Below are 12,475 nucleotides of genomic sequence, written 5' to 3'. Positions count from 1 at the left end.
TCTCCTTGCAGGCAGACCATCAAGTAATGGGTTATCCAAATCACTTCAAAACTCAAATACAGTGTAAAACCCAGTTTCTCTGATATTGGCTTTAGAATAAATGTGCCAGAATTCTAATTCAGTCCCTCAATCATCAGGGAAGACATGAGTGGAGAAGTGGATTAAGGAGAGTTTTGTGAAGACCAGGAAAGCATGGCAAAAAGGGCAGTATTTAGGGAAAATGTCATTTATAAAACAACAAAGTTCAATCCATTGAGGAAAGGAAAGAAATTTAGATTCTTTCATTCAAAAAGGTTCTAAAGGGCTAGGATTATAACTCAGTGCTATGGCACATGTTTGAGATTGTGGGTGTGATCCCCAACACCACAAAACAAACAAATACACAAAAAACAAATCGACAAACAAACAGTCCTGAATTCCTGGAAGAGAAAGATACCGCTTCAGAGAGCAGCGTTTAAATTACTTAAGGGAAATGACCTTACCCAGTGAGACCAAGTTGCTGTAGGTCTCCAACATGACATCCCTGTACAAGTCCCTCTGAGCAGGGTCCAGGCACTCCCACTCTTTCCGAGAGAAGTTTATAACCACATCCTTGAATGTCACTGATGTCTGAAACAGTAAACCAACAAGTTACTGGTGAAATTCTATCTACGGATTTAAGAAAGAAGAGGAGATGAAAGATTTCATTGCAGCAAGGAGGACTATACCAAAACAGCAGGGCAGCAAACTTGTGACAAAGGTAGGAGACAGAAATGACACTGGTGTTCTGAAGTAGAGTCACCCACTTTTTTTTGAAGAATCTAATTGTTATAATGTACATTTCTTTAAATATTGTGGGATTTAAAAAATTATGCAAACTTTCTGGAGACAAATAGTTTCCCAATTAAATGAAATAGTGGATATAAGGAAATACAACATTGTTTTCCTTCAGTTAAAAAAAATCATGCCTCTCTACTTGGGTGACTAATAGTATGTTAATCTTACCATCTGCAAAACCGAATTCCCATCTGCCTCCCTCCAAAGCTTACTCCCACGTCAGTAAATGGCAGCTCTTTTCTTCCAGGTGCCCATGCTCAGAACCTTGGCATTCTTACAAACTTCATGCCCAATCCTTCAACAAAGCCTACGGCTCTACCTTCAATTATGTACACAGGATCCACTCACTTCCTACCAGCCTCACCATTTGTCATCTTGGTTCACAACACCAACATCCTGGATTGTTGTGGTAGCCTCCTACCTAGCTTCTGTGCCACCATCCTTGCCCGACACTCCAGCATCTCCTCATCTGTTCCCAACAGAGCAGCGGACATGACGCTCTTCAAACACAGGCCAGATCCTGTCACAGTCCTACATTATATCTTCCCAAGGGATCCATTTTACTCTGAGTAACATCCAAAGGCCATCCTGTATCATACAATCCCTACATCTGAGCCACTGCTGTTGCTCCAATCTCGTCTTTTGCCACTGGTCCCACCCCATTCCTGTTCACTCCTCCCCTGCTACTTGTTATTCTCTTCCTCAGACACACCGAGCGTTTTCCTGCTGCAGAGCTATTACTGTTCCTTTTGCCCGGATGCTTTTTTCTCATGCATTTATATAGGTTACTTATTTATCTCCTTCATGTCACATAGGCATCGCTTCCAAATGCAATCTCTGACCAGCCTATCTAAAGCACTCAGTCCCCCATCACTTTTGAAATAAATCATCATGTGGATTGCTTTATACCACTCACGCTGATGGAGTGGCTCAAGTGGAAGAGCGGCTGGCTTGCAAGCATGAAGCCCAGAGTTCAAAACCCAATCCCACCAAAAGCAAAACCAAAACCATAACAACCTCTCAAGTTGCATTTCCTATTTTTACCTTCTTATTGTGTTTCCTCCTCTACAACATAACCTCCATGAGTTTAAGAACCTTGTCTTTTTCTGCTCTGTACCTCTAAAACCTCAACAGCTCTGAGCCCATAGTTGGTGCTCAGTAATATTTGCATAGATGAATCTATGCCTCCAGCTATGAAAATTGAATATGATATAGTGAATCCTGTCAACGCATTCCTGAATGATTACAGGATGGTGATGCTTCTTTATTAAACTGTGTGAGAATTTAAAAAATCAATGACTTTTTTGCTACATAAAAATCTTTCTTAGAACAATGGGTTTGCATAAAATTAAAGAACTTCATTATGCTTCAATTTTTCTACTATGTCATTATATCCTAATTTCTCCTTGTTTTGACAAATTCTTATTACAATTTTTTGAGATGAAGTATTTGCTGTGTTTCCCAGGCTGATCTCAAAGTTGTGGGTTCAAGTGATCCTCCTTCTTCAGCCTCCTGAGCAGCTGGGACTACAGACATGTGCCACCATGCCTGGCTTACAAAATATTTTAGTCAGTTATATAATAGCTAATCTGGCTGTTTATGTAGTTTAATGGTAGAGTACTTGCCTCTAAGCCCTGGGGCTCAGCCCCAGCATCACAGGAAAAGTCAATTTTGTGATGTTCCTGAGATAAAGAATATTGACATTGAATGAACCGGAATCCCGCAGGTGTCAATCCCAGCACATTCAGCTGGGCCCTATCATAGGTTTTCATCTCTCAGACATTCACAGGAAAGATCCCCTGGTCACTCTATAAAATACTCAAACACGTACTGAGTCTGACCTTTGTCTACAGACACCGATCTGTGGAAAACGTCAGTTTTCTCACGTGCGATGAAATGAGCCATCTTGTTTGGTTACACCTCAGATCTTATGAGGGTTGCTCAAATTCCTCCCCCTGAGGACTCTGCTCCCAGGCAGAGTGAATGGAGAGCCAGCACTGGACGACTGGTCAATGCACAGTGGGTACTTGTTTGAGAAGAGAGGGGGCTATAGGAGGTGTTAGGTGAGATTAGAGAAAATTCTGCTAGATAGAACATTTCAGTACAAAGAAGTAAAATGCTTTCAAATGACTTTTTACAAAAAGACTCTCAACTGAGCACACTTCTGTGGTTCCAGACACACAGGAGGCAGAGGCAGGAGGAGCAGTCCAGGAGAAGGTACCATGAAACCCTATCTGAAAAACAAACGAAAAGCAAAAATGGACTGGAGATGTGGCTCAAGGGGTAGAGCACTGGCCTAGTGTTGAAGCCCTGAGTTCAGAACAGAAACAACACCAACAAAAAACAGTACTAACAGAACTCTCGGGAAGGAAAGGGAAACAGCAACTTACATGTGCCATGGTTCTGGAATCACAAGAATTGGTCAGTGTTCCTCAGGGTTCTTCTGGAGAAGCAAAGTTCTGACAAGCCTAATTGGGAGAGGAAAAAACCCAAGCAGTAAGACCATGCATGTCTCGAAAGTAACAAAAGGATAGAAATAATCTATTCTCCATTCTCACCTGCAGGCACCTGTCTCACTCTTCCCTCACCTTTTCTCCAGATACTCTCAGTCCACCTGGGCTGTTGTACAAGGTGGACACAGAACAGAGGTCCATCTGTACTAGAACACATGACCAGTAGATTCAGGAGGGTGCTTGGCTGGTCCCCATGAGGAGGAAGCTGACCTAGACCTGAGACTGGATGCTCAGAACTTCCCTGCAGGGATCCTCTCCACTCTCCACTCTCAGCTTCCAAAACCGACCACACGATCCAAAGCAGACAGCTGCCTGCACAGTTTTAAGACTTCCCTGCCTTCCCCAGGCTTGAAGGCACAAGACAGAGGTAGACTGGAGCCCTAGGAACTACATCCATGGCCAAATGTGGCCTACCATATATTTTTGGAAATAAAATTTGAATGGAACCCAGTCATGCTCATTTGTCTACTCCTGTCTGTGGCTACTTTTAGAAAGCTGTAATAGCCAAGTAGAGTAGCTTGAACACAGACGGAATGGACCACAGAGCCTGAAATGTATCATTTGCTCCTCTGTTAACATGAAGCTTTCTGAACCCCAGATCAGACAATTCACGGCGGCCTTTGTAAGTGTAAAAGTGGACTTGCACACTGAGATTCCTTCCTCTAACCTGAATTCAAACTCCCAGAATCCTTCGGGCCCACCACTCCCCATTTTCCCCAATCAGAATAATCCACAGCATTTTTTTGCCTGACATCATTCAACCTGCTCTCTCCTTGGGTACCACAACTAGGAACAAAAGTGAATTTATGATTCCTGTAGCAGTTTAAAAAAACAACTTCTACGTGAAGCATGCCTTGTATATGGACACTTGGACTAGCTGTACAATGCTGTTACCTTCATTTCAAACATAAGAAAACAGAAACCTAAATCCACAGTTAATATGGACGTTTGAATTCTGAAACCACAATTCTCCAACCGCAAAGCCAGTTCTTTTTTCAACTTTCCTCATGTCACTGGTACCCAGAATTTCCTTTTACACTTCTTGAAACAAGAGCAAGAATAGTAACAGATGTAACCTATCAAACAATAGTAAATGTCACTAATTAAGAAGATGTGTTAAAGTGACAACACTTTACATTCTGGTAACATATTAGCAAGTTGGAGCAAAAGAGACACTCTCACACTGTTATATATTGGTGTACCTTAAAGAGGGTTAGATGTCTCTGCCTGTCTATAATCCCAGCCAAGATGGAGGCTATAGATAGACATGGTCTGAGGCTGGCCCCTGGCAAAAACGTGAGACCCCACCTGAAAAATAACTAAAAGGCAAAAACAGGCTGAGGGCTGCGGCTCAAGTGGTAGAGTACCTTCCTAGCAAGCATGAGGATCTGTGTTCAAGCCCCAGTACTACAAAACAAACAAAACCCAAGCTGGGTGTGGTGGCACATGTTGTAATTTCAAGCTATGCCGGAGGTGAAGGTAGGAAGATCCCAGTCTGAGGCCAGCCCTGGGCAAAAAGCATGAGAGCCTACCTGAAAAGTAAGCTAAAATGAAAAGGGCTGGGGTGTAGCTCAAGTGGTAGAGCACTTAGTGTGAGGCCCTGAGTTCAAACTCCAGTTTCACAAAAAAATTCATCATCATAATTTAATAATGCAGGACAGGTGTTTTACTAATCCTACTTCTAGGATCCTGTCTAAAGAAAATAGTTAATATATGTGTATAAAGTGATGTAGACAGGTGAAGACAGACATTTTAGAATGTAAAAAACAGCTGGGTGCTGGTGGCTCATACCTGTAATCCCAGCTACTCAGGAGGCAGAGATCAGAAGGATTACAGTTCAAAGCCAGCCCTGAGCAAATAGTTCTCAAGACCCTAATTTGATGGTCTCTAAACTGAAGAGAACACCCACAGAGTGGGAGAAAATATTTGCCAACTATACATCAGACAAAGGACTGATAACCAGGATATATAGGGAACTTAAAAAACTAAATTCTCCCAAAACTAATGAACCAATAAAGAAATGGGCAAGTGAACTAAACAGAACTTTCTCAAAAGAAGAAATTCAAATGGCCAGAAAACACATGAAAAAATGCTCACCATCTCTAGCAATAAAGGAAATGCAAATTAAAACCACGCTAAGATTCCACCTCACCCCTGTTAGAATAGCCATCATCAGCAACACCACCAACAACAGGTGTTGGCGAGGATGCGGGGGAAAAAGGAACCCTCTTACACTGTTGGTGGGAATGTAGACTAGTACAACCACTCTGGAAAAAAATTTGGAGGCTACTTAAAAAGCTAGACATCGATCTACCATTTGATCCAGCAATACCACTCTTGGGGATATACCCAAAAGACTGTTACTCCAGAGGCACCTGCACATCCATGTTTATTGCGGCACTATTCACAATAGCCAAGTTATGGAAACAGCCAAGATGCCCCAGCACTGACGAATGGATTAAGAAAATGTGGTATTTATACACAATGGAATTTTATGCAGCCATGAAGAAGAACGAAATGTTATCATTCGCCGGTAAATGGATGGAATTGGAGAACATCATTCTGAGTGAGGTTAGCCTGGCCCAAAAGACCAAAAATCGTATGTTCTCCCTCATATGTGGACATTAGATCAAGGGCAAACACAACAAGGGGATTGGACTTTGAGCACATGATAAAAGCGAGAGCACACAAGGGAGGGGTGAGGATAGGTAAGACACCTAAAAAATTAGCTAGCATTTGTTGCCCTTAACGCAGAGAAACTAAAGCAGATACCTTAAAAGCATCTGAGGCCAATAGGAAAAGGGGACCAGGAACTAGAGAAAAGGTGAGATCAAAAAGAATTAACCTAGAAGGTAACACCCACGCACAGGAAATCAATGTGATTCAATGCCCTGTATAGCTATCCTTATCTCAACCAGCAAAAACCCTTGTCCCTTCCTGTTATTGCTTATATTCTAACTTCAACAAAATTAGAAATAAGGGCAAAATAGTTTCTGCTGGGTATCGAGGGGGTGGGGGGGGAGAGGGAGGGGGCGGAGTGGGTGGTAAGGGAGGGGGTGGGGGCAGGGGGGAGAAATGAACCAAGCCTTGTATGCACATATGAATAATAAAAGAAAAAAAAAAGACCCTAATTTGAAAATACCCAACACAAAAAAGGGCTGGTGGAGTGGCTCAAGGTGTAGGCCTTGAGTTTAAGCCCCAGTACTGCAAAATAAATAAAATAAAATAAAATAAAAAATAAGACAAAATAAATGTAAAAGCTGGCAAGAATGTAGCTTTCAATAAAGAACAGGTTAAATAAATTGTGTGTATCCACATAATAGAAAGTAAATGGCCTTGCTGCAAAGGGTCAGATAGGATACTCTGGTTTTGTGGACCATTCGATCTATCAGAACCACGTCACGCCGCCACTGCAGTGCCAAGCATCCATAAAGACTGGTTAACTCAAAACATGGCAGAGTCCTGATAATATTTTTATGGACGTAGAAATTTGAAATTTATAACATTTTAACATGTCCTGAAATAGTAGTTTTACCCGAGTCACCTAAAAACATAAAACCATCCTTAGCTTGCTGGCTTTCCAAAAAAAATGACAGAAGATCAAGTTTGGTTTCAAGATCATAATTTGTCAATCCCTGATATAAATATATATATTACATATAATTTAGATCTCACGTCTGTTATGTTTAGTAATGAAACAGTATGTGTAGTGAAAAATAGACATTTTGTATGTGCCCATTCATAAAGGAACAGGTAAACATCTTTAAATGTAATGTTCACAGAAGTGTCTTGTGGTGGCATTACAGGTGCTTCTGTACTTCCTGAATTTATAAAAAATATTAGAGCTCTGAGGCTAGATAGAATAAGATAAGGAATGAAGGCAGTGTATATGGAATGTAATCACGAGATCCAGGCTAACAAGGCCTGAATTTTTTTTGAGGCCTGAATTTTTAATTAACAAAATTAAACCATTTTAGACACAATGGTACATGCCTATAATCCCAGCTATTCAGGAGGCTGAGGCAAGAGAATCGCTTGAGCCCAGACTCTGGGCAATGTAGCGAGTCTCTTGAAAAACTAGAAATTAAAAATAATTATGTTTAAGGGCTACACTTTGATAGCACTTAACACATTGATGTTGTTTCAATATGATCTCTACCCAGTTCCAAAACATTTCACCACAGGAAACCACACACACATTAAGCAGTCTCTCCACTTTCTCGCCCCACTCCCTCACAATCACTAATTTGCACTGTTTCTATGAATTTACCTGTTCTGAATTTTTTTTTTTTTGGTGGGACTGGGGTTTGAACTCAGGGCTTCACACTTGCAAAGTAGGTGCTCTCCCGCCACTTAAGCCATACCTCTAGTCCATTTTGCTCTGGTTATTTTGGAGACAGGGTCTCAAGAACTATTTGCCCAGGTTGGCCTCGAACCATGATCCTCCAGATCTCAGTCTTCGAGAAGCTAGGACTACAGGCTTGAGCCACCAGCCTCTGGTATTTTCACATAAAGCAATAGGATAATTTGTGATTTGTGTGTGTGTGTGTGTGTGTGTGTCTAACTTTTTGCACTTGACACGTTTTTCAGCAGTACTTCATTCCTTTTTTATGGCAGAGTAATACTCCACTGTGTGGATGAACAACATTTTGTTTATCCCCTCAATCCAATGTTGATGGACATTGGATTGTTTCCACCTTTGGCTTTTGTAAATAGTGCTGCTATAAACATTCACATACAAGTTTCGCGTGACTGCCTGTTTTCAACTCCTTTACATATAATACCTAGGAGTGAAATTGATGGATCTTACAGTAATTCTATCTAAGTATTTGAGGAACTGCAAAACTATTTTCTGCAGCTGAATCACTTTACATTCCCATCAGCCATGTGCTAGGTTCTAACGGATCCAAATTTGATAGGCCTGACATTTTCCCTTTTAAAGAAAATTGTTATTATTTTTTTTTTGGTGGTACGGGGTTTGAATTCAGGACCTCACACTTGGTAGGCAGGTGCTCTACCACTTGAGCCACTCTGCCAGCCCTTTTTGGTTTGGGTTTTTTTTAAGTTAGAGTATCCTGAGTGATTTCCCTAGGCTGACTTTAAACCTCCTGAGTAGCTAGGATTATAGGTATGAAAAAATTATCATACCCATCCTTGCAGGTGTGAAATGGTGTCACAAAGTGACCAGAAGCAGCCTATGGGATGTGGTGGTTTGTCATTCCACTCAGGTTGGAGGTTTGATGGTCCTGTCTCCTGCCACATGTTCTAGGGCTGTGAGGACAGCAGGACTGCAGTGAGATGGAGACTTCTGGGTCAAGCTCAGCACTGCCGCACAAGGTGCTCCAAAATGGCCCCAAGTTTTTTGGGGAAGATTCTCAAGTTCTATTTAAAGATACTGAATTTTGACATCTGTTTTTACCTGCAATGATTTTGAAATTGCCTTTCTCTTAAGACACTTGAAGACAGGTTTCATGCTGTCCTATCTAGCTAGGGTGGAAACCCTTGCTGTAATTGTGAAATTCTACCTAGCTTAGCCACAGAACTATCTGCGTTGTGCAACTTCAGTACACTGGGCCTGTGCAGAAATCCAGGCCAGACCCGTGGCAACTGTTATACAGGCCAGTATACAAAGTACAGATGAAAGTAAAAACAAAAAAAAAAGTCAGGGCCAAGTGTGGTAGTCTACTCCTATAATCCCAGCTACTCAGGAGGCAGAGGTAGGCAGATCACACTCAGTCCAACACCAACCAGACAACAGCATAAAACCCTATCTGAGAAATAACTAAAGTAAAAAGGGATGGAGGTGTGGCTCAAGTGGTAGATCACCTGCCTGGCAAGAGGGACGCCCTGAGTTCAAACTCTAGTACCACAAAAAAGTAAAAACAGCATCTGAAAGATCAAGGGGCTGGTGGAGTGGCTCAAGTGGTAGACCATCTGTCTAGCAAGCATGAGACCCTGAGCTCAAACCCAAGATTGCCAAAAAAAAGAAAAAAAAGTACAACAAGCACCACTAAGGGTTTCAGACATTCTTTTAAGACAACAAATACTTATGCAAGCCCAGTATATTAAGTGGTAGAGTGTCTGCCTAGCAAGTATGAGGCCCTGAGTTCAAACCTCAGTACCACTAAAATACAACAAAACAAACCCAATGGAGACAATGTCTATCTGGGGCTGGTGGAGTGGCTCAAGCAGTAGAGCGCCTGCCTAGCAAGTGTAAAGCCCTGAGTTCAAGACCCAGTCCTACGAGAAAAAAGAAAAAAAAGACAGGAATAATACAGCACAGCTGTCCATTTGCACATCTCAAAATATCAACTCCATCCTTTAGAAATCTAGCTAAGCCTTTTGGAAGTTCCCCAGACTCACAATGAGGAAAGTAGTGTACCCTGGAGGGTAGACTGTGAATTGTGGCATGGGAAATACTCTTGGTCAAGAAAATCTAGTGAAGTGGTTCAAAAATTAGCCACCTGCAGGACTAGTGGGGTGGCTCAAGTGGTAGAGTGCCTGCCCAGCAAGTGTGAAGCCCTGAGTTCAAACCCCAATACTGCCCCTCCCCGGAAAAAAACCAACAAAAATAGCCACCTGCAACTTCACAACTGAGTGGATACAGTTCTGCATATCTCATCTGTGCAGAAGCCAATGCTACATTCCCAAATGGTCCTTCCTCTGAAAAAGAAAGACACAAATTCCTATGGTCTGACAGTTGGGAATAGTAGTCAACTTTGTAGGTCTAAGAATAGTTGGCTGGTGTAACACACAACTGTAAAGCTGCATCACAGAACACAGTTACTGCCAAGCTAACTTGTACAACTGTCAAGAACATGGAAAACAATCAGGACATCTTACCAGGAGCACAATCAGTTTATAAAACATGTCTAATGATATCATTGCACCAATAAAATACATTTATATAAACAAAAACTCAAACATAGCCACAATAGATAGCAACACGTATGGAAAAGAATTTTCTTCTTGCTAGGTAGTCCAGGCCGGCCTCTAAAGTACCTTCCCAAGTACCTTATAGGTGGGAGCTCCACACTCAGCTTTGCTTGTATATTTAATAAATGACTTTTTTGAAAAGTTTCTTTCAGCTCTTAAAAGGTAAATCAAATTTCTAGATAGGATTTTCTAGGCATGTTTTTCGTATCTAGACATGGCCAAAGGTTTCCAAAAGACACCTTACACCAGTTGAAAATGGTCTCCCTGCAGGCTTCTCTTTGTCTTCCTGGAATGTGGATTTATTTTTTTCTTAGAAAAGTCTTTTTAAAAATATAGCTTTACTGGTGCCAGGCACCAGTGGCTCACACCTGTTCAGGAGATAGAGATCAGGAGGATCTCGGTTCGAAGCCAGCCTGGGCAAATAGTTCACAAGACCTGTCTCGAAAATACTCAATTCAAAAAAGGCTGATGGCGTGGCTCAAGGTGTAGGTCCTGAGTTCAAACCAGAGTACTACAAATACACACACACACACACATATATATAAAGCTATATATATATATATATATCTTTATTGGAGATATGACATACATATTATAAAATTCACCCATTTCACTATATAATTAATGATTTTTAGCAAATTTACTGTCACCCGTCACCACGATCAGCTTTAAAACACTTCATTAGCTCAAAAAGAAACTTCATACCATTTGAAGTCACTTGCTAACTTACAATTCCATCTTCCAGCAATTACCAGATTTCTATGCAGATTGTTTTCTTCTGGATTTTCTATATAAATGAATTGTATAACACGTGACCCTTTTGTGTTGTGCTCCTTTCCCTTGGTGCAATGGCTTTGAGGTTTCCGAGTGTTACCGCTTGTATCACTGGTTCTCCCCTCTGTATTACTAACCCTGTTCATGTATGGATAAACCTCATCATTCATCCACTCGCCTGCTGATAGAATATTTGTGTTATTTCTTTGCTCTTTTTTGATGTTGTGGGATTTTGGGTGGGATGGGGTTTGAACTCAAGCCCTCACACTTGCAAAGCAGGCGCTCTACTGCTTGAGCCACACCTCCAGTCCGTTTTGCTCTGATTATTTTGGAGATGGGAATCTCAAGAACTATTTGCCTGGACTGACCTTGAACTTTGATCTTCCTGATCTCAGCCTCCCAAGTAGTTAGAATTACAGGTTTGAGTCACCAGCATCTGACAATGATGTTTTTTGGAAAGAACAAAAAAAAATTTTAATTTTCATGACTCATCAACGACATTTTTAAAGATCACTTGTGCTTTTAATATTATATGTAAATCTCTGCGTATTCCAGAGTCATGAAAGTTACTCCTGTATTTTATTCAAAGGCTTTAAAGTTTAGCTTTCACATTTATACCTATGGTCTTTTTTGAGTTAATTTTTGTGCATGATGTGAAAGAGTTCAACTTCACCGTTTCCATATGGATGTCATCTGTCTCATCTTAATTTGCTGAACAGGTTGTCCTTTCCCCCACTGAATTGTCCTGGCACTATTATTGAAAATCAATTGACATAAATGTCTGAACTCTCAATTCCATTCCATTCAATTCCTACACACACATACACACACACACACACACACACACACACACACACACACACACACACACATAACAGTTTTTTGTTTTTGTTTTGAGACAGGGTCTTACTATGTAGCCCAGACTGGCCTCAAATGGAGTATCTTCCTGCCTCCCCCTCCTGAGTGCTGGGATTACAGGCATGCATCACCACACCCAGCTTGTGTCTTCCCTTAGCTAGACTTTCCTGTTTAGATTACTGTGACTTTGTAGTATGTTTTTAAATCACGCAGAATGAATCCTGTTTGTCCTCTTTTTTAAGATTGTTTTGGCTACTTTGAGTCTTTTGCATACCCATATGAACTTTAGGGTCAGCAGGTCTCTTTCTGTTAAAAGAAAAGACAAACTGGAATGTTGATCAGGATATCCCTGACTCTTGAGGTCATTTTGGCCATCTTAGCAATACTGACTCTCTCAATTCAGAATGTGGGGTATTTTCCCATTTATTTAGAACTTTAATGTATTGTAGCAATATTTTGCAGTTTTTGGTGTACACACCTTGCATCTAATTTTGCTCTGAGGTTATTTTACTTTTAGATGTTTATGTGAAAAATTATTTTAATTTCATTTTACACTATTCACTGCTAGTTTACAGGCA

At 41.0% G+C, this 12,475-nt stretch overlaps 1 protein-coding gene across 4 annotated transcripts in view; it reads right to left on the bottom strand.

The window, feature by feature from the left end:
• The window catches only part of Znf540 (zinc finger protein 540), a 44,674-nt gene that overhangs the window by 13,332 nt on the left and 18,867 nt on the right, over positions 1-12,475 (bottom strand). For all 4 annotated transcript variants that reach the window (XM_074058303.1, XM_074058301.1, XM_020151098.2 and 1 more), the window contains exons 2-3: positions 3,207-3,284; positions 483-609 (exon numbers count right to left, since the gene is read on the bottom strand). In XM_074058303.1, the coding sequence (XP_073914404.1) occupies positions 483-609; positions 3,207-3,215 (136 nt within the window). In that variant the 5' untranslated portion in view covers positions 3,216-3,284. The remainder of the gene's footprint in view (positions 1-482; positions 610-3,206; positions 3,285-12,475) is intronic.

Source organism: Castor canadensis, chromosome 16 (genome assembly GCF_047511655.1).
Source record: "Castor canadensis chromosome 16, mCasCan1.hap1v2, whole genome shotgun sequence".
Taxonomy (NCBI): domain Eukaryota; kingdom Metazoa; phylum Chordata; class Mammalia; order Rodentia; family Castoridae; genus Castor; species Castor canadensis.
The sequence above is the reverse complement of the archived record's forward strand: the minus strand, read 5'-3'. Positions and strand labels throughout refer to the sequence as shown.